Source organism: Cydia amplana, chromosome 2, assembly GCF_948474715.1.
Source record: "Cydia amplana chromosome 2, ilCydAmpl1.1, whole genome shotgun sequence".
Classification (NCBI taxonomy): Eukaryota; Metazoa; Arthropoda; class Insecta; order Lepidoptera; family Tortricidae; genus Cydia; species Cydia amplana.
Genome location: NC_086070.1, coordinates 24,249,849 through 24,273,159, shown reverse-complemented (window position 1 = coordinate 24,273,159; position 23,311 = coordinate 24,249,849). Strand labels below are relative to the sequence as shown.

Here is a 23,311-nt window from a genome sequence, read left to right as displayed (position 1 = left end):
ATACATAATATTTTGTTACGGAAAAGGTGTGTCAAACTGTTTATATATATGCAATCGATTCTTTATAGGTAGGACACATTTCCGTCAATAGAAAAAAGGCACCAACTTTAAAAAAAACGTCATATTTGCTAAACAGATCTTCAATGACGCTTACACTTAAAAAAAGCTGAAGTGGACAAAAGGGAAGCCTACCTTTATGAACATACCATGAGTGAGTGCTAAGGGAGTGTTCAAGTATTATGTAACGCAATTTTTGGACACCTCCCCCCCATGTAACGCGCCGTAACGTTTTTCTGTACCCCCCCTCCCCCCTAGTAAAACGTTACGTAACCACCAAGTGACCATTTTTTTACCTAAAGGCCACAATTATGTGGCGTAAAGTACTTACCGTAAAGTGGCGAAAAGTTCTGAAAGGTTAAAAAACAATGTTACGTAACGCGTAGTTCAAACCCCAAACCCCCCCCCCCGCCCCTGTAACGCCTCGTAACGTTTTACAAGACCCCCCCTCCCCCCAAATTCGTTACGTAATACTTGAACGCTCCCTAAAGAGGCCGACTACAAATGAAAGAAAAAACCCGACTACTTAAAATTTCACTTTATTTAGAAAATGACACACCCTACTGATATATTTCATGTTATCCTAATATCCCACATACAGATGTCTTATGGTCACCCTAATTAGAACGAGATGCAGGGCTCTAGTTTGACTTCTCATGTGGACACACTTTTTGGTCAATGTACTCAATCCAGTTTATTTTATTAACTCTAAATCCGTGTTAGTGTGTCAAAGGTCTGTTTGATTTCAAACATAGACAGAGAGAATCATACTATCTTTGTCTAACACTAGTACTAGCACCCAAAAGAAAATGTTTGATTTCAAACATAGACAGAGAGAATCATACTATCTTTGTCTAACACTAGTACTAGCACCCAAAAGAAAAGGATGAGTATAGTTTTTTTTCTTCCTATTTACTGACAAGATTTGGTTGACCCAGTGAAAGAAAAAGTAATTTTGGAATAAAAAATCTTCTTATATACTTGGTCAATCAGATCTTGCCAGTAGAAAAAGGCGGCAAATTTGAAAAATGTAGACGCGAAGGGATGTCGTTTCATAGAAAATTTGAATTTCGCGCCTTTTTTTACTGACAAGATTTGGTTGACCAGCTATATTAAATAATGTTAATCTTCTTGCTTCACGTGCTCTGAATGAATACTCTATGATACTACTTTTTGAAAAGCGAATTTGTCTATTTTCAAAGAGAATACCTATGTCTATTTGTTTTGTTTTGTTAGGATATTACGTCTGACATTGTCGTTGTAAAATATGTACTCGTAGCTTTCAAGAAAATAATCTACTTTTCCGCTGGATGGTGTAAGAAATTAATATAAAATATTAATGTATTCCAAATATTCCAATTTTGCCGCCAGACAAGATTTATATTTTGAGGAAGTTGGATCATTGAACGCAACCCACGTAGTTGTTATTTCATTCGTTCTATCGTTCTCTCGCTCGATCGCTATTGCGGTTTGCCGCACACGTGCCGAGATTTTGTGATATTTTATACTTCATTATTTTATTTTACAGCATTTTGCAGAACTACAGTAACAGCGCCCTTTGGAGTCTTTTATATTAACAAACAAAAAAATCAGCAGTAGATTCCAGCTGTGAGTATACTGATTAATTATTTTGACACTGGGGTGGGGCAAATGTCTCTGGGGAGACACCGCCACGTGTCCTATTTTTTTATTTTTCTCCTAATTCTGATTATCATGATTTGCATCTGAACTGTATAGGGAACTAATTTGAAGTATTTTAGTATGTCGGATGCTTTTCAACATTTCCAACAGCGATTGTATTAGATTTTAATGGCTCCGTTAATTTGTTTTTCATGATCGATTTTTAGGCGCCGGTTTTTTTTGCATTTGCCGCAGTACGATGTAACTTTGTTTGCGTACTTCGGTTGCTATTTGGTTCGTGTTAATTACGTGACTTCTAGACTAGGTACAAGAATGTAAAATAAGGATGCGTTTCTCGTGCATACAGCATATTAGCAATATAACCTTATCGGCGTTCGCTATTATGACCTCATTACCCTGCCCACTTAAAGATTTATTTCTATGGCGTCATATATAAAACTTACAACCAGCTATAGACTTTAGAAAAAATACAAACTCAGCATTTGTTTATTTACATACAAGTATAAATGATATCAAACAAGTTTAGTAACCTAGCAGGTGTACAAATACAAACATAAAATGTAAATAACATGTTAGTACAGAACAGACTGTACATTCAACTGGTACCTTCATTAAGAACAGCCTTGAGGGTAAGAACATAAATGCACCACCTATTATGATTACCCATCTCTTTGATTATTTTGTGTTACTTATGAGAACACTTGTTATCATTAATTTAAGATAAGATTATGTATTAATTCCTGTGATTACCAAGCTTTTAAAGTATTTGTTTTATTTTCTTTTGGCATACTTTTATGTTGCAGTATCTGACATGAATCTACCCACTAAATTTGTTATTGCATTCTGCAAGCTGTACAGGAAATTATGTTAATTAATACTCAAATATTTGAGACTTTTCCTCCTGTATTTTACTCATTGACATTGGTAAGACAGTGACTGCTTAATAATACCTAGTAAAACTTAACTGCAACAATTTATATATTATAGGATATATATATAAGTATCAGTTAAATACTTTGACTTGTGGTTGTCTGGTACCTTGTAGGTTGTTCATATAAAGTTTAAATGAGGCTGCAAATAGTAATTAACTAATTTGTGGCCACAGGACTCTTTGGGGGACTCGTTAGTTAAATTTACTTTGTGGCCTAATTGGGTCTAAATGTAACTGATAAGTTTAGGTACTTTACTTTTCATAACTAAAGATCTAAATCATTCTTGATACTTCAATGGACTGACTTATTAGAAGTCATCAGTGATTCTGTTGCCTTTAGAGATTATTTGGGGTAACTTTTAAAGTAATTTTGAAAATTGCAAATACCTACTAAATTAGATGCACTTTCCTTTCTACTTGAAGATGCCTTTAAAGATGCCTTGGCAAGTGTTGCAGTAGCACAACTATTGCCAAAGTATTAACTATTATAAAGTGCTTGTGGTTTAGTACAGCCGGGGTTCCCAAACTGTGCCACGGCACTCTGGTGCGCCGTAGATAGTAAAGAAAGGCACTGTGAGGAGTGTGAGGCAATCCTTACCATGTTACCTATGTATTTCGAGTAGCATAGCTAACAAGCTAGCTTAGGGTGCCGAGATTCAATCTTGTACTTGCAAGTGTGCCGCGGACTGAAAAAGAATGACAATAGGTTAACCTGTCCTCTCCCACGGCTCATATCTGGGGATACATATTAAACATTTTCAAAATTACCCCATTGCACCTTATAGGATTTTTCTAGATATTATTTCTACTCCCTTTCCCATTTAATGTCAAACAATGACCTTTAACCATTTGTTTTTTTGCTTGTAGCTAGCAATCCGTGTTCATGGAAATGGTGTCTGAAGCCAAGGTGAATGGCGGCGAGGCGGAGGCGCCCACCGAGCTGCCGCCCGCGCTGGCCGAGAAGCCGGCGGGGCTCCCGCCCGGCAAGTACTCGCTCGTCGGCTGGGACATGGACACTACGGGGCGGAGGCTCATCGATGAGGTACAACTAGTTTTATTTATCATTGGCATTATTATTATGGGCTTGGGCGTTCACATCATTTTTAGTTTTCATCTTTTCCTCTTAGTTGTCTGTTTCTGTCTGTTTTTATTGATCTTTTTATTTTGTAACTGCTAGAGATACATTGAGAACCCAACGCCAAAAGGCTCTTACAAACGAAGTTATTTATTTTAAAACATATTAATTTAATTTTGAAACAACATGCTAAAATTACATGAGATTTGGCATGAACAATCACGTAACGCAAGCTTTGTATGGAAAACTTCTACTCACTATTTTCTTTGTAGTACAATTTGTAGCAATAAGAACTAGTATAAATAAATAAAATAAAGAGATATACAGACAGATTTCCTGTTATTTTAAAATCAGAGCGTAACTTCGTTGTATGCTCTTACTCTCAAATCTTGTTTAGTTTGTGGTGATTAAATTTACATTTGGGTCATTTGAGTTGTTATTACATCCCATGCCATCCCATCTCGCAAAAAGGAATGAATGAACTTCTATTTCACTCTTTATTAAGCTCATCGTTAGGGTTGGGACATATATATGTTAAAACTAAGGTGTTTGCTGCAGATCTGCCAAATCGCAGCTTACACGCCGAAGCAGCAGTACTCGCAGTACATCATGCCGTACGGCGACCTCAACCCGGGCGCGCGGCGCCGCCACAACGTGCGCGTCGTCACCGTCGGCCGCTACCGCATGCTCAAGGACACCAACACCCACAAGGTAAACTTTCAGTACAACAACCCTTTTCAGAAATACCTCTTGAACACCACGCCTACCATGTGTGGTACGTCACCGTGAACCTTGTCAGAATGTACGAAGGTTGATATGGCTGTAGTCGGCTATGTTAGTTGATGTCTTTTGCAGTCAAAGAATTAATCATTCTTGGCCCAAACAAGAATTTGCAACATTCATTTAACCCTTTTCTAGGCAGGCAAGTCACATTTCCCGAAAGTGCATTGAAATTTTAATCGGTATGCTAAAGTTGATATCTATTGGCGCGTATGTGGTCGATAAATCGTACTATGCCTGGAAAAGGGTTAAATCTATTAAATTTATATTTTAATTTTGTCTGTTTTAGTTTGTAAATAAACACTTTACATATTACAAAATTAACGCTCTCATGAGGCACTGGGACGAAAGGCCTGATACATTTACAAGTTACACTATTTGCCGCAGCAAACATGTTAACATGGTTATATTAATTGCAGATATTGAAGACAAAGTCTGAGATATCAGCACTAACAGATTTCCTGGACTGGCTGGAGAAAGAGAAGGGAGATGGCAGCGTGATCCTTATCTACCACGAGCCCCGCCGCCTCAGCCCCACCATGCTACTTGAAGCGCTCACCAGGTATGCCAGTGACAAATGACTCTTCAGGAAGTTCAGGATTAAATTGCAGCACCTTGATTTTTCAGTAACATAGTGGCTACAGTGCCCTCCAAATAGCCCTAAATCTATTTGGCGCCATTCTATGGAGCAAGAGCCGGGTGTATTGGGGATGGGAGGAGGCTACCCAAGCTGCCCGGGAGCGGAGTAATCGGAAGGAAAAGATTGGAGCCCTACACCCCAGCAGGGTAACAGGATGGAAAGAAGAGAAGAGAGTGGCACCAGTGACCGACAGGGGCGACAGGGAACCAGTAACCCGACACTTCAATTGTTATCCAAGAAAAGAAGGGTAGGGAAACAATCTCCTAATACGGCAACACTGTGCTGCTATCGGACCAGGGATCGGATACCGGTATTTTTTGTATGGGAACGGAAACGGTATTTTTTCGTTCTTTGCTAATTACTTCATTTCTAATTGGGCAATCTAATAATACAAAGTCGTAACCTAAAAACACAACTGAGTCCTACATTTCGAGTATAAAATAATTCGAAAAATATGGTTATTTCTAAGTTTTTGGGAAAAACCGGTTCCGATCCCTGTACCAGACAGTGTGGGATTACTGGTTCACTGTCGGTTACTGGTGCCCCTACGTTAGTTGGGTTTTAGTTTATGAATAAATTATTTGTGCCAGGTACAAGCTGCTGGACCGCTTCAAGTCGATCGTGGCCGGGTTCGCGGACAGCTACGCGCTGGCGGCCGACAAGTGCAAGGCCACCGTCAAGTCCGTGTCCCTGCGCGTGCTGGCGCGCGTGCTGCTGGACGCGGACTCGCTGGCGGTGGACTCCGCGCTCGACCGCGCCGCCGCCGCGTACCGCATCGTGGAGCATCTCGCACAAGGTACGGACACCGGTGCATAGGTTACAAGGACTAGTCTAGAGACGGGTTGGTAGACAAGTGCAAGGCCACCGTCAAGTCCGTGTCCCTGCGCGTGCTGGCGCGCGTGCTGCTGGACGCGGACTCGCTGGCGGTGGACTCCGCGCTCGACCGCGCCGCCGCCGCGTACCGCATCGTGGAGCATCTCGCACAAGGTACGGACACCGGTGCATAGGTTACAAGGACTAGTCTAGAGACGGGTTGGTAGACAAGTGCAAGGCCACCGTCAAGTCCGTGTCCCTGCGCGTGCTGGCGCGCGTGCTGCTGGACGCGGACTCGCTGGCGGTGGACTCCGCGCTCGACCGCGCCGCCGCCGCGTACCGCATCGTGGAGCATCTCGCACAAGGTACGGACACCGGTGCATAGGTTACAAGGACTAGTCTAGAGACGGGTTGGTAGACAAGTGCAAGGCCACCGTCAAGTCCGTGTCCCTGCGCGTGCTGGCGCGCGTGCTGCTGGACGCGGACTCGCTGGCGGTGGACTCCGCGCTCGACCGCGCCGCCGCCGCGTACCGCATCGTGGAGCATCTCGCACAAGGTACGGACACCGGTGCATAGGTTACAAGGACTAGTCTAGAGACGGGTTGGTAGACAAGTGCAAGGCCACCGTCAAGTCCGTGTCCCTGCGCGTGCTGGCGCGCGTGCTGCTGGACGCGGACTCGCTGGCGGTGGACTCCGCGCTCGACCGCGCCGCCGCCGCGTACCGCATCGTGGAGCATCTCGCACAAGGTACGGACACCGGTGCATAGGTTACAAGGACTAGTCTAGAGACGGGTTGGTAGACAAGTGCAAGGCCACCGTCAAGTCCGTGTCCCTGCGCGTGCTGGCGCGCGTGCTGCTGGACGCGGACTCGCTGGCGGTGGACTCCGCGCTCGACCGCGCCGCCGCCGCGTACCGCATCGTGGAGCATCTCGCACAAGGTACGGACACCGGTGCATAGGTTACAAGGACTAGTCTAGAGACGGGTTGGTAGACAAGTGCAAGGCCACCGTCAAGTCCGTGTCCCTGCGCGTGCTGGCGCGCGTGCTGCTGGACGCGGACTCGCTGGCGGTGGACTCCGCGCTCGACCGCGCCGCCGCCGCGTACCGCATCGTGGAGCATCTCGCACAAGGTACGGACACCGGTGCATAGGTTACAAGGACTAGTCTAGAGACGGGTTGGTAGACAAGTGCAAGGCCACCGTCAAGTCCGTGTCCCTGCGCGTGCTGGCGCGCGTGCTGCTGGACGCGGACTCGCTGGCGGTGGACTCCGCGCTCGACCGCGCCGCCGCCGCGTACCGCATCGTGGAGCATCTCGCACAAGGTACGGACACCGGTGCATAGGTTACAAGGACTAGTCTAGAGACGGGTTGGTAGACAAGTGCAAGGCCACCGTCAAGTCCGTGTCCCTGCGCGTGCTGGCGCGCGTGCTGCTGGACGCGGACTCGCTGGCGGTGGACTCCGCGCTCGACCGCGCCGCCGCCGCGTACCGCATCGTGGAGCATCTCGCACAAGGTACGGACACCGGTGCATAGGTTACAAGGACTAGTCTAGAGACGGGTTGGTAGACAAGTGCAAGGCCACCGTCAAGTCCGTGTCCCTGCGCGTGCTGGCGCGCGTGCTGCTGGACGCGGACTCGCTGGCGGTGGACTCCGCGCTCGACCGCGCCGCCGCCGCGTACCGCATCGTGGAGCATCTCGCACAAGGTACGGACACCGGTGCATAGGTTACAAGGACTAGTCTAGAGACGGGTTGGTAGACAAGTGCAAGGCCACCGTCAAGTCCGTGTCCCTGCGCGTGCTGGCGCGCGTGCTGCTGGACGCGGACTCGCTGGCGGTGGACTCCGCGCTCGACCGCGCCGCCGCCGCGTACCGCATCGTGGAGCATCTCGCACAAGGTACGGACACCGGTGCATAGGTTACAAGGACTAGTCTAGAGACGGGTTGGTAGACAAGTGCAAGGCCACCGTCAAGTCCGTGTCCCTGCGCGTGCTGGCGCGCGTGCTGCTGGACGCGGACTCGCTGGCGGTGGACTCCGCGCTCGACCGCGCCGCCGCCGCGTACCGCATCGTGGAGCATCTCGCACAAGGTACGGACACCGGTGCATAGGTTACAAGGACTAGTCTAGAGACGGGTTGGTAGACAAGTGCAAGGCCACCGTCAAGTCCGTGTCCCTGCGCGTGCTGGCGCGCGTGCTGCTGGACGCGGACTCGCTGGCGGTGGACTCCGCGCTCGACCGCGCCGCCGCCGCGTACCGCATCGTGGAGCATCTCGCACAAGGTACGGACACCGGTGCATAGGTTACAAGGACTAGTCTAGAGACGGGTTGGTAGACAAGTGCAAGGCCACCGTCAAGTCCGTGTCCCTGCGCGTGCTGGCGCGCGTGCTGCTGGACGCGGACTCGCTGGCGGTGGACTCCGCGCTCGACCGCGCCGCCGCCGCGTACCGCATCGTGGAGCATCTCGCACAAGGTACGGACACCGGTGCATAGGTTACAAGGACTAGTCTAGAGACGGGTTGGTAGACAAGTGCAAGGCCACCGTCAAGTCCGTGTTCCTGCGCGTGCTGGCGCGCGTGCTGCTGGACGCGGACTCGCTGGCGGTGGACTCCGCGCTCGACCGCGCCGCCGCCGCGTACCGCATCGTGGAGCATCTCGCACAAGGTACGGACACCGGTGCATAGGTTACAAGGACTAGTCTAGAGACGGGTTGGTAGACAAGTGCAAGGCCACCGTCAAGTCCGTGTCCCTGCGCGTGCTGGCGCGCGTGCTGCTGGACGCGGACTCGCTGGCGGTGGACTCCGCGCTCGACCGCGCCGCCGCCGCGTACCGCATCGTGGAGCATCTCGCACAAGGTACGGACACCGGTGCATAGGTTACAAGGACTAGTCTAGAGACGGGTTGGTAGACAAGTGCAAGGCCACCGTCAAGTCCGTGTCCCTGCGCGTGCTGGCGCGCGTGCTGCTGGACGCGGACTCGCTGGCGGTGGACTCCGCGCTCGACCGCGCCGCCGCCGCGTACCGCATCGTGGAGCATCTCGCACAAGGTACGGACACCGGTGCATAGGTTACAAGGACTAGTCTAGAGACGGGTTGGTAGACAAGTGCAAGGCCACCGTCAAGTCCGTGTCCCTGCGCGTGCTGCTGGACGCGGACTCGCTGGCGGTGGACTCCGCGCTCGACCGCGCCGCCGCCGCGTACCGCATCGTGGAGCATCTCGCACAAGGTACGGACACCGGTGCATAGGTTACAAGGACTAGTCTAGAGACGGGTTGGTAGACAAGTGCAAGGCCACCGTCAAGTCCGTGTCCCTGCGCGTGCTGGCGCGCGTGCTGCTGGACGCGGACTCGCTGGCGGTGGACTCCGCGCTCGACCGCGCCGCCGCCGCGTACCGCATCGTGGAGCATCTCGCACAAGGTACGGACACCGGTGCATAGGTTACAAGGACTAGTCTAGAGACGGGTTGGTAGACAAGTGCAAGGCCACCGTCAAGTCCGTGTCCCTGCGCGTGCTGGCGCGCGTGCTGCTGGACGCGGACTCGCTGGCGGTGGACTCCGCGCTCGACCGCGCCGCCGCCGCGTACCGCATCGTGGAGCATCTCGCACAAGGTACGGACACCGGTGCATAGGTTACAAGGACTAGTCTAGAGACGGGTTGGTAGACAAGTGCAAGGCCACCGTCAAGTCCGTGTCCCTGCGCGTGCTGGCGCGCGTGCTGCTGGACGCGGACTCGCTGGCGGTGGACTCCGCGCTCGACCGCGCCGCCGCCGCGTACCGCATCGTGGAGCATCTCGCACAAGGTACGGACACCGGTGCATAGGTTACAAGGACTAGTCTAGAGACGGGTTGGTAGACAAGTGCAAGGCCACCGTCAAGTCCGTGTCCCTGCGCGTGCTGGCGCGCGTGCTGCTGGACGCGGACTCGCTGGCGGTGGACTCCGCGCTCGACCGCGCCGCCGCCGCGTACCGCATCGTGGAGCATCTCGCACAAGGTAAGGGGGCTGATGGGATTAACTACATTGAGCATTTCTTAAATCTTTAGTTTGGCGGATTCCGCCCGGCTCAATTATCTAAGAGAAAGAGCTTATTTAAAACAATAGGATATTGTGCCTCAAGGCAGACGTGGCTCATTCCGCGATTTCGTCGCGTCGCTACAAGTACATGCGGCCCACATCAATTTTGGTGACTAACCATAGTAGTTTCCGCGCACCGCTCCGGAACGGAAGCCTGCTCGCGCTTGCGCTACCTAGCGGTCATATCTGTCGTAATAGTCTGGTACCTAGTTAGGGTTCCGTACCCAAAGGGTAAAAACGGGACCCTATTTCTAAGACTCCGCTGTCCATCCGTCCGTCCGTCTGTCACCAGGCTGTATCTCACGAACCGTGATAGCTAGACAGTTGAAATTTTCACAGATGATGTATTTCTGTTGCCGCTATAACTACAAAAAATACTAAAAACAGAATAAAATAAAGATTTAAGTGGGGCTCCCATACAACAAACGTGATTTTTGACCGAAGTTAAGCAACGTCGGGCGGGGTCAGTACTTGGATGGGTGACCGTTTTTTTGTTTGTTTTGCTCTATTTTTTGTTGATGGTGCGGAACCCTTCGAGCGCGAGTCCGACTCGCACTTGGCCGCTTTTTGTTTTTTATTGTGAGTGAACACCCATAATACATAGCTACCAGCCGCCTCTGGTGCGAATTACCTTTTCGCACGTGTATCGTACAACGTTTTACAGTACATATGGGACTTTAAACTTTCGACATACGCACGGAAAGCGCTCTTTCCCGCACTAGTTCGGGTAAGTAGCATCATATGTACCGTAAAGGATATAGTGAGTGACAGTGAGGTTTGTGTGCAGGCTCGCAGCAGGAGGTGGGCGCGGGCGGCGAGGGCGCGCTGCGCGACATGGTGGAGACGGCGCGCGTGTGGGCGCGGCCCGTGCACACGGAGCTGGCGGCGCTCGCCAGCCTCAAGCTGCTGCTGGAGCGGCAGAACACGTTCCGGCCCGTGTTCGCGCCGCTGCTGCGCTCCGCGCGCCCCGAGCGCAAGCGCGTCACGCAGCTGCGCCGCCTGCTCGCCGACGCCGGCCTGCTCTACGCGGACCTCTCCACGGCCTGGACCGAGGACAAGCTGGCGGGTGAGTGCCGCCAGTCTCGTAGGACCCTCCTTACTAGAGATGCAACGGATAGCTGTTTGGCCGGATACCGGATATCCGGCCTGGACGCTGGCCGAATATCCGGTATCCGGCTGCCGGATATTCGGCCGGTGGAACTATACCTATATTTTGAGTTTTGCAGGTAGTGAACGTTCGCGCGGACACATTTCTAGGATCGTAACGAGTTTTAAGTTTTATCATGTCATTACGTAGTAAGTTCGTTTATAGTTAAAAGTGCGCGCGCGTATTTTTGTGTAAACAAATAAATGTATTGTGTGACATTGGTTACGTATTCATTTCTATCTACTGTGTCGTTAGCATTATGACCGTGACTGTTTTTAGACTCCATTTTTTACCCCAAAATGTGTTAATTTTACTATCCGGTATCCGGCCGGATACTAAAATAACGGCCGGATAGGCCGGATACCGGATAGTAACCGGATATCCGGTGCATCTCTACTCCTTACGCAGCGTACTACGTATAAGCGTTTTCCAAAAAAAGTGTACATTTAGTAAATATATTAAAAACGGGTCACTCACGTACCGATCAGGAGCTTGCGTTTACGATGACGGACCGGCGCAGACTACAAGCTGGAAAACTGTTTTGGGTACTACGTCGGTGGACAGTGTGGACGATCCATTAGCGAGGGACGTAGTGAGTGTTGTGTGCAACCCATCGTTTGACAATAATGCCATAAATGAGGGTAGTTTCTCGCCCCCCCTGCCGCCACCGGCGCCTGCGCCGAGTCATCGGGCGCGGAGAGCTACGGCCCGCAGTCTGCGCCGGTCCGTCTCCGTAAACGCAAGCTCCTGATGACACTTCTCGGTACGAAGTGAAACATGTCGAGCGTTTTTCGACTTAAAATACGTGAGTGACCCGTTTTTAATATATTTACTATGTCTTTGTCTTACGGAAGTTTTGTTATTAAAAGTGTACATTTCATTCATGTCTTCAAAATATTGACTTCTTGGGCTCATTTTACTCAGAATCATTTGTACATTCATGCCTCATACATGAAAAAATGTGTCCCAAAATTTTGTATGAAAAAAATTTTTTCCAGTGCGTCACGTTCATACAGATAAAAAAAATTTCATACAAGAATGTGACGATCAGGAAAGGAAATTTTTGGACACATTTTTTTATGTATGAGGCGTGAATGTACAAATGATTCTGAGCCCAAAAAGTCAATATTTTGAAGACATGAATCATAGACAATCCAACCTCTAGACATAGCATAGTCGCGCTACCCCCTCTGTCACACATACGGTAGCGTTACTCCATCTTCGAGTCAATTCCGTGCCGTGATTGGTCCGTGTCTTTGAACGGACCAATCACGGCACGGGATTCGCTCACCTCGTCCCCCCGCACCCCCGTATTTTTGGCAGCAACGGTTTCATGAAAGAATTGGCCTAAGCTCAGTCTAGAGGTTGGATTGTCAGTGCATGAATGAAATGTACACTTTTTTTGGAAAACGCTCGTATAGGCGAACGACACGCGAACGCGAAGCGGCGCGGGGTGAATCGATCCTTTGATACATATAGAAGTGTCCTACGTGGACGATCTCGTTGCGAACACGAACCCTTTGGGCCCACACGCAGCGCACGCAGCGTTAGCCTCCTAAGGCCCAGCCGCGAAAAGTACTTCGTCCCAACCAAAAAATATGTATGCCGTTTTGTCCTACATTCACACAACTATGACACATATTAACCCTTTGACCGCCGTTGGCATGTATACAAGACAACGATAGAACGATACACTGGCGCCGCTGTCTTGTATACAAGACAAAAATTCAACCGCTCGGTAAATGTGGAAAAAATATCAATTATAATTTTTTTTACGCTCATGTTAATGTCTTAGGTCCTTGTTTAAAAAAAAATATATTTATTGCAGCTATAGAAATCCATTCTTTTATAATAAGGCTCTCAAAAAAATTGCTCCAGATTTCAACGTTTTTCTTGTTCCTCGTCGCCGTTGTCTTGTATACAAGACAGCTAGGGATGGGAATGTTAACTCGATATGAGAATATTCAAAATAAATATCAAATCGCAAATCTGGTTTTATTTAAGCATTTGAACACTTGTTAAATGCCAATTGGTGGTAACTAGTAACTAGAATACGTAAAACGAGACGAGAGAGACAGGCATTAACTATAGCTGAAGTTCAGGGAGCTTCATCAGCTGTTGATAGTAGAGTCAGACAAGTAAATCTGTCCTTGTGGTTTATTTGCAGAACAAAAGATTAATTTTAAGATAGTGTAGTGGGGAGTTAAAAAATTGAGAATAACATTTCACATTTTCTCCATAGTAAATGTATGGGAAAAGTTTTTATTAATTTGTGGCTTTTTAGTACATTACCGTAAGTTGACCCCTAGGAAACTATTGATACTGGATAGGAATGGAATCGATTGGCATACAAAAATAGCATGTGAAAAATAAAAGTATTCATTTTCATACAAATTGTATGGGAAAAGTTTTCCTCGATTTGTGGCTTTTCTAGCCGGAAATTTTTTTTTTGGTTCCATACAAGCTTTTGATCCTTAATAGGAATGGGATCGATTGGCATCAAAAAAAAAGTTTGTCAAAAATGACCTTTTTCTCGCACCCTGTATGTTTTTTCCAAAATCTGTAAAAGCCAATCTTCATTAATTTGAAATCGGGGGAAGGTCTTCTTAGACCGTTTTCTCGTAGCAGCACGGGATCTGGTAGCTGCCCTCACTGACCCAAAAAGAAAATCCACCCTGTATAGTCAGTGTCGCCTAACTATGAGAATGTTATATATTTGAAATTGACGAAAAATTGTCATGGTAGGGAGGATGTAATACGGGAACTGAGAAGCTCATCTAAGGAACATGTCGAATGTGAAACATGCATTCCCGAACATTTCCGATCCCCACCCTTTTCCAATATTATTGTTCTTCACTCATTGACAATTCAATTAACCCACGTGCAATTTTCCCCAATGCAGTTCCGGTACTTACATTTATATTATCGACACACGATGCGTGGCTCTAACGTTACGCTTATAAAGTTTACGTACCGACAAGCGCTTACGCCGTTGACCTAGAGACTATTATTACTTAATCCGCGCGGAAACAGTCCTTGTCGGTCTGCACTGCGGACGGTCCATGCGCGCTGTTGTCTTGTATAAACGACTTCTTGTACAGCCTAGTGCGGTGATATTACGTCATGAATCGATATTGTTTAGTGGTTGTTTTTAATGATAAAGACCTTTATTTTTAACATTGTCGTGTGTAAAAAATATGTTAATTTTTGTCATTTTCCAAATAAATTAAAGTTGGATAAGAACAAAGCCAATATTTTTACCATAAATTGTAAATATCGATATCACTATTTGCAATCCCTAAACTTTTTATTAGTTGTTTACTTAAAATTTGCTCTGGCGTGTGAGTGAGCGTCTTTGCGGACTAGGTCCGGCGGCCAAAAGGTTAATAATAATGAAATCTCCAGGTCTAGAGAAGCAAATGGCGGCCCTCGCGGTGACGGCCAAGGAAGAGGACATCAAAGAGCTGATCGAGATCTTCGACTGCCACTTCGACCCCGCCAAGGAGCCCAAGGGGCCCAAGCCGCGCACGCCACGGAATAGGGTCCGGGTGAGTGCTTACACTTGTGTATCTTGAGACCAGGGATGTTGCGGATGCCGATTTTTTGACATCCGCGGACGCGGATGCGGATTTTTAAAGGCTCACGGATGCGGATGCGGATGCGGATGTCAAGATAGTACCATAAAAAACGTCAAATATTACATTTTAGTAATTTTTATTTCAAAAAACCGGCCAAGTGCGAGTCGGACTCGCGGTCCAAGGGCTCCGTACATTAAGTCCCACTCACTCTTGACTGCTCATTTCTAATAGGTTTTTTGGTTAAATGACTAAATTACCTAGCAGTCTAGCATGCACTTACGCCGATGCTAAGACGTTCCTGTACCGACCTGTTCCACATCCGCATCCGCATTAAATCCGCATCGATTTTATGCGGATGCGGACGTTGAAAATACTGCGGAAGTTTCGCGGTTGCGGATGCGGATGCGGATATTCGCAACATCCCTGCTTGAGACATTAACACATTCATTGCCACCCAGCCAAACAAGACATCCGCGCCAGGCCACAAAATTTTCGTCATATAAAGCTGTAGTACCACGATCCCGACTATCGGGTCGTCCGGCCTGGGAACGGAATCATAAAATACCCAATAGTCGGGTTTTAGGCACTGAATTTGTAAAATAATAAATCCATAAATGTCTGATTTGTTTAAATTTGAGCAATAACATTTTTTTTATACAATTATTTTTGGACGTGATGGATCCTGGTCCGATCACGACACAATTAAAGTCGTAATTTTTAGGTGCTGTTTAGTGCCTAATCCCATATGTTTGTGCCGTATTGTATCCACGGTACCATTGTGGTCAGCCCGGGGTACGGGAATCCTAGCCCGACCGCACCGTGATAACAAGTTTTACTTTATGCATACTTAAATAAAAAAAATTAGTACTATTTAGTGCCAATTTGCAAAGTCCCATTATTTGGTGTCGTATACTTTTTCAAGTTGTCGCGATACAATTGTGGTCGAGTAGAGTTATCGTGATCCTCCCTGTCACACTTACGTACGAATTTACAAGTGCGACAGAGAGGCAACACGTCGAACGTGGTTCGCGGTCGGCCCTCTGAATACATTCTTTGTCGTCGCCGTATTTTACCCACTAGGTACACACTTCACACATAATCTATATCGTATACTGTTTGGTAAATGCGCGTGTTGTAAATCTGTCTGTGTGTGCATTATGCAGGGCACTAGCGCAGGCGAGGCGGGCGAGGGAGAGGGCGAGGGCGAGGGAGAGGGCAGCACGAGCGAGTCGCAGAACAGCTCGCCGCACAACTCGCCCACCAAGACTAATAATGGTAACACCTTATTTACTGATGATTTTGATACAAACTTTTATCGCTGACTGTACTTTTCTTTCAAAAGGCAACTAATACTCATTGACTACTAGTCAAATCAGTTTCTTTTTTCAAACTTTCAAAACGATTTTGCTACTATGGAATTTATATGAAACACTAGCATGTGACGTCACGATCAAATTACTCTTTATAGTTTTATACGGGTTTTAAAATATAAATTGTGCTAGAAATAACTGCTGTCTACGTTTCTCGATTAACCTTTTAACCGCCATAGAATACGTCATCGAGCGTGCTCGTGTCGTCGGGGGGGGGGGGGGGGGGTACGAAAGTTTTGTCTTATTTATCAGACAGCGGCGAAATGAGCCCTATTTTGTATGTCTTATATATCAGTACGGCGGTTAAAAGGTTAATCTTCAGGTGCTTTATTTTATGCATGGTGCAAAATAATTTATTTTAAATACAGTCAAATACCCTATTCTAACAAACCCAAACATAATTAGGTTGCGTTGTTTTCTGATCAACATTTTTTATGATTATTCTTACATTAGTGTTGTTTCCAGACGTGTCAGCAGGGGACTCGTCGCGGCAGCCCGAGGCGGTGGCGGCGAACTAGGCGCTACATTAACTTTTCTACCCGCTAGTACCGTAACAGAGCCATAGGGATGTGACAAAAACATTTATTCGTATTACACACTAGGTTAAGACTTGGAATTGAACGGCATTTGTTTTGCGGCGGTGAACGAATTCACATTTTTTTTTTCATTTTGTTTCAACAACACTTGTTTTTGCGCATGACGTTCTTATATTATAAATAGATGTTTAACGTGTAGTTGAGTGCCTTAGCAACTCAGTGTATTAAGATATAACATTTTGTATATCCACATATATTTTTGTCTAAAGCCGTAAGCGACGTTTTGTGTTGCATAGTGTGATATTAGGCCCGAGATACACTTGTAAGTTTTACCTACGTAAGTAGGGACAAAGCTATTTGTTAGAATGAGTTAACGATATTCATCTCTCATTCTGTAGAATACCTGTCTACTTACGTAAGTAAAACTTACAAATGTATCTTGGGCCCCGCGCCGTACTTTACGAGTATATCACAGTTTTTAAGGGCTTGAGGATTAAGTTAAATGGGGGCTTGGAACAAGCATTTGAAAGTACAAGTTGTCGTACTTTTATTTATTTCAGAGTTACTTATTTATTGAGTGCAATCACTGTAACGGATGGACTGATTTTTTACATCCGAGATTTTAAAGAAAAGTTTATTTATTATTTTCTCGATTCCTACGCGTTGTAAGTTTCTAGGATTGCATTACACGTTCACATTTTGTTTGCCATAAATAACTTTCTGATAAGGATTTTGTTCTCCATCCGGTGAAGCTACGTAAAGCAGTGTGTACCTATTAACTTACCTTTAATTTAGTTAGCTTTAACATAGACTGTACATATTATTTAATTTCTTATTTTGTTCAGATCTCTAATAAATATGTAAGTCTACTTTACTTTTTTTATTGAATAGCCAGGCTCTGATTCAGTACTCTCCATATATTCGTGGTGACAACCAAAACTCGCTAATTACCACTACAAGTTCATAGCCATAGTGAACCGTATTGGTACCGGTTTAAGGTTGATTTTTGTTTAACCTTTTGGACGCCAATGACCGATATATACGCACCGCAGGTCCAACGCCAAAGACGGATTAATCGGTCATATACCACAGAGCAACATAGACCTAGGTCCATATGCATAAAGTTCAATTTCAGTTTTGATACTTCGGTGACGAGGCGTCTGAGTGACAGCTTTTGTGTTTGACACGGCGTCGAAAAGGTTAATTATTTTTAGTAAGGTTTGGTTGTCACCATGTTGTCACCTGACGATGTAAGTCGGATCTGAGTACAGTATGCATCATCAATCTATTTGATGCCGACTGTACTGTTTCTCTTAGCTAACGGGACATTACATGAAACGCTTGATCCACCTCTCTAACAACACCTTTGAAAAAAACAAAGGAAAAAACTAAAATATGATTTATTAGTCACGAAAATTAGTAACAAATCAACAATATACTGTAAAAATACCTACTTGTTTTAAAAATACTTTTTTTTTCCGAGAGCAGCGTAGACTCCGAATTCAACGAATTAACTTACAAAATATTTTCATAATAACATAAATACGCGTTATAAGTTATTCCCGTGTTTTAACCGTGGTACCACGGCTTTTGTACCACAGGGGACCACGGGTAATTTCTTTTCCCCGTAGACTCACTGCACCAAAATGGGACTACGGGTAATTGAAAAGAACTGTCTTACCCGTGGACCACCGTTGTCGTATTTGGAAGGTTAGGTAGGATTAATTATTACATTCTCTTACATTTAATTATTACAAACGGCGTCGTCATTTTACAAACGTGAAACGTTATGTAAATTGCCGAAAGCAAATTGCAAATTTAGTGTTTCTTCTCCAAAAACATTTGTTTCACAACGTAACTAGACGGAGCCCCGCTTCGCGGGGCTCCTATTTCTGGGCGGTTTGCCCTTCGGGCATCTGAAGCTACCTAACGAACCTAACCTACCTACTTGTACCTACCTACCTACGCTTAAATTGAAGTGGGTCTATGGGGAAATAAATTATCTGAGGAGTGACCCGTGGGCCCACGGAAAGTTTCGTATTCAAAAAGATAACTTAAAACTGGAGCAGTGGGTCTACGGGGAAAAAAATTACCCGTGGTCCCCCTGTGGTACAAAAGCTGTGGTACCACGGTTAAAACACCGTTATTCCGGTGGCGAAAGGATGCAAAAATAGTCTTGCAAAGTTGCATACACTAGATAACATTATCATATTATAATTTTATAAATACAATTTCACGAAAGAAATAATTATAATATTTAATATCGTTTATCACTTGACGGCAAATCACCGTTTAAGCTTAAATTTATAATTTCTTATAAAAACGCACAAGCTTCCCAGATCCGAAGCTACCGACACTATCTAAAACGTGTAAATCTATGTACCTGAAGGCACTGTCCAACCTGATTGTCTTTGTCTCCGCATCATGTTTCAAGTAAATCTTTGGAGACAAGGGTGTCCAGTTTTTGCCATCACTTGAGAGCCTGTACTGAATCAGGAGCAATGTCCCGTTACCGGCATCCTCTCGAGGCAGGTACTCCATCTTTTCAACCTCGTGCACTTGTCCCAAATCGAAATTTAGCTTTATGACTTTTCCTTTGACAGGGCACAGCTTGCCAGGTGAGCCCCAGTGCGTGTGCCACAAGGAATTCGCGTCCCCATCGGTGAGCTTGCAAATCTCCTGGTTCGGCTGACACGGGAAATTGCAGGACACCTTTACGTCCTTTAGTGTGTTTTTATAAGGGTCTTCCTTTGTAAAGGTCGAGAGAATGTCGCTCCATTCCGATTCGCCATCGTTTACACTACGAATTCTAAAGGAATGTTCCGTTACATATTTAAAGCCGTGAAAGCTAAATTTGTTTCCGATAATGTTGCTGAATATGTAGCCATCTCTCTCTATTTCATAGTATTTTGCTTCATTTACTTCGTCCCAAGACAATATCAGAGATGTAGGCGTCGCTTCATGAACTGCGAAGTTGGTCGGTGTCGGAAGCGAAGAGTTAAGACCATTGTCTTTGCCAAATACTTTACGTCTATTTTCAAAACCTGTAACTTTCAAATGGAGTTTTTCTTTGGTCACGTCGATTGTTTTCAATTTTATCAGCAGAAACTTCTGCGTAAGATTTTCTGCGGCAATATCTCGCATAAATGGGATCACAATTTCGTCATCCTTGACGAAATAAACATCTTCCTTAGCGTTGTACTCAGACTCTGATTCCGCTTTCTTCAAAGGAATATATTGTCCATGGAACATTATTTCTACCTCCTTTGGTTCAACAGAAGTCATTATTTTAATTAAAGTTCTTCTTTCATTTACCATGCCTTTGTACTTTCCTTTGGTTTCTTCAATACTAACATAAAGGTCATCTGGTTCATTTTTATTGGATTCGTTTGTGGCCATTTTTACTTTTGTTTTAGCAAAATGTCCTTTCTCGTATTCAACCGAAATACCGTCGTCTTCGTACACCTCGAAGCTTGATGCCCCAGAAGGGTAAAGATAAAACGATCTACTGTCTCTTTTAATTTCAGAAGGGTTATTGTTGGCTTCTGTTGTAGGAATAATAGCACCATTTTTGATAAAAACTGGAATCTTCCAAAGAGGAGTTTTGAAGTTGTTGTAAATCTTACCACCTTGGTACATGTCTCCACTAATGAAGTCTATCCATACCTGTTGAGGGTTGGGCAGGTAAATGCCATTCCTGAAAGGATCTGGCGTGTACACTGGCGCTACGAGAATATTTGGGCCCCACATGTACTGATATTTAGAATCATTCGTGTAAGCCGGAGTTTCTTCAGGAAACTCGAGGAACATGGCTCTTACCATGGGCAAACCTCGAATAGATTCGTAGTTGATAGAGTAAGTGTATGGCACGAGTACCGATTTCAGTTTTAAATAAGCTCTGTTGAGATAAATAGCTTCATTATCAAAAGTGAAAGGTGTTTTAGGGACCGAGCCCCATCCGTCCATATTCAGTTGCAGAGGAGTAAACGCTTTCCATTGGTAATCCCGAATGTTGACTTCTTTTTTACCACCGTAATATATTCCGTCCATGTCGGAGCCAATAACAGGTTGCCCTGAAAGGCCTGATCCGATGTATGTAGGGATGTGGAAGCGTATATATTCCCATTGTCCGCCGGACTGATCTCCGCTCCAGATCCCCGCGTATCTTTGTGTCCCCGCCCAACCATCTACCATTATAATAAATGGTCTCGCGGCTCTCTTAGTTGACGAGTTAAATATCGTAGTAGCCGTTTCGACTGCATTCAGTCCGAAGGAATAACCGTAACCAATCCAAGCCACGTCACATTTCAGGGCCACCACATCCGCCTCACTAACTTCTCTGCTCAGATCTCTTTCTCCTTTCTTCGGGTTTTCAGGGTCTTCGGGCTCGAGATTGGATTCCGTCCACAGAGCAACTTCCACTCCGTGCTTTCTCGCATACATCGCAAATTCTTTCAAATTTTGGATGTCTCCCTGTAGTGAGTCTGTTTGACCATACCCTGAGCCGTATCCATCGTTGGGTATAAACCAACCGAGCGGCATATCATGGTTTACATATCTGTCTATCATCGCTCGCGCAGAAAATTGGTAGTTATTTAATTCACCGTTCAGAGATTCTAGAATTCCCGTTTTGTTTCCTATATCTTTGGGCTGATAGCTTTTATAATACTTTCCATCTTCGTACAGAATAGCACCTTGCGTGCCAGCCGTTACTTCGACCCAATAGTCTCTGTTGAATGCGTTCAAATGCGCTTGATAAAAGGCGTATTCGGGAAGCAAAATCGGCCGACCCGTGAGATGAAAATAATCCAGCAGAATATCTTTAGGATGAGGGCTGATGAAGTAAAATGCATCGAAATATTTTTCGTTATGTGTAGTTGTTACGTATTTCTCGATTTTCGATCCAAAATCATACAAGCCCGATTGCCAAGTATTTCTCATGACCCCATAACCGTAGGTTGACCAATAAAATGGGTTTGGAGATGTGACTCCACCATCTATCCAGTTGTTGGTATTTACTATCTGTATGCTTTCTCCCTTATGAGCAAATCTACCGTTTTGCATTCCACCACCGAAGAAATGTTCATCTTTGTGATGAACTAATACTTGTATTGTTTTGTTATTAACAAATGATAATGGACTAGCTTCTTGCAATACTTTTTTGTTATTGCGTTTATCTTTTACCTTCATTGTACCATTTTCTTTATCAAAGTAAATTTTAATATTCTCTGCATCTATTATGAAAGATTCTTCAGTCTCTTCTATGGTGGATATAACGAAGGGAACTGTGTCATACTCGTCCACACTCTTGAGCACCATTTTAGCAATATCTTCTTCATTCCTAGGTTCTGGGAAGTCAATGAAATCTTCTTTAGACACAAAATACCTGAAGGTATGGCCATTGAGCATGTATAATCTGCCAGAGTATGCTGAGTCATATTCTATTACAAAATGGTCTTTTGCTTTCTCAATGGATTTGATCCCGCCAAGGGTTATTTCTAGTTCGTCCATGATTGAAGGAAATTTATTTATAGTTGTTGGTAGTGTGGCTTTGGTATTTTGATGTAATCTGCAAATAATAATAAAAAAAATAAAAATCTATAGTTTACACGTAAAATACCAACCTACTTTTAGTTCATGAATATTATACAGTTGATTTTCCATTAATCACAATCAGTTGATTTTTTATTACAGTTTGATTGTATTAAAGAAGTGGTTCTCAAACTTTTTTTGTGGTGGATCACAGAGATCAATTAGAATAAAAAATATTAAATGGGGTGTACTACCTACTATATTGTTCATTAAGTTACTTTTTAAGTTGGGGGAAAAAGGTAAAATTCTATTGGATTAGCTCGCATGACTGTGCTATGGCTGGCATCATTTGTCCAATTTTAGGTACCTTTCAGGTAAATTCACAAAAACTAATGCACACTTTGCGTGAGTGTTAATTTCTTTTTTTTTTACAAATCACCTGCAGGTAAGAGTGGGAGAAACTAATGAGCTGCTTTAAACCGGGTATGTATTCCAAATAGGTATGGATAAATCATTATACATATTTAATGTTAGTCCTACAGGTTACCCATTTAAATTTTATTCAAGCAAGGCAAATTTCAGGTAACTAATATAAAATGGGCTTTTCAGAATTATAAAGGCCAATTACCAAAAACATTCCAGGAAAATTAGCTGCTGTAGGACACCTGTGTGAGTCAAGCCAAGAGGGAAGAAGATTGCCGAGTCACAAGAGTTTGATTAACAAATGGTCTGACTTGTCGGTTGAAATGTATCAACATGTTGTTGGTTTATTCCCATTTGTGTCACCTCCACCATACATGAGGAGTGGACAGATGGGAATGATTGATACGAGTGCAACTATTCCCATTTATGCCCTGCAGGGACAAATGGGAATGTACCCATTAGATTCTTCACACAAATAAAATGTAATAGAACACTATCCTACCTTTAAGACTCAAAGAAATTAGTAGAATAATAAGCGTATAAATATCCTCACTGACAAGCAACAAAGTTGTTATTATTGCACGATTTTAGTGCCTCTTGCCTACTATGTACGATGTCTCAAACACTAATACTACAATGTAGAAGATGGGTGGAACCTTTTATATGTATGTACTTATACCAGAATGGTAACAAATACTCTTGCAATTATTATTGTTCCCGATACT

General features: G+C 45.0%; 2 protein-coding genes across 2 annotated transcripts; one reads left to right on the top strand and one right to left on the bottom strand.

Moving 5' to 3' along the window:
• Positions 1–1,474: 1,474 nt before the first annotated feature.
• LOC134660884 (maternal protein exuperantia) lies at positions 1,475–17,500 on the top strand. Its single transcript, XM_063516732.1, has 10 exons — positions 1,475–1,665; positions 3,497–3,671; positions 4,263–4,415; positions 4,904–5,046; positions 5,715–5,920; positions 10,788–11,066; positions 14,553–14,695; positions 15,889–16,000; positions 16,561–16,953; positions 17,097–17,500. Exons 2-9 carry the CDS (start codon positions 3,513–3,515, stop codon positions 16,611–16,613), a joined length of 1,248 nt encoding a protein of 415 aa, XP_063372802.1. The 5' UTR covers positions 1,475–1,665; positions 3,497–3,512; the 3' UTR covers positions 16,614–16,953; positions 17,097–17,500.
• Positions 17,501–18,922: 1,422 nt separating this feature from the next.
• Positions 18,923–22,222, bottom strand: LOC134660875 (alpha-glucosidase 2-like). Its single transcript, XM_063516722.1, has one exon. The coding sequence runs from the start codon at positions 22,140–22,142 to the stop codon at positions 18,936–18,938; it is 3,207 nt and encodes a 1,068-aa protein (XP_063372792.1). The 5' UTR covers positions 22,143–22,222; the 3' UTR covers positions 18,923–18,935.
• Between the last annotated feature and the right edge of the window lie 1,089 nt (positions 22,223–23,311).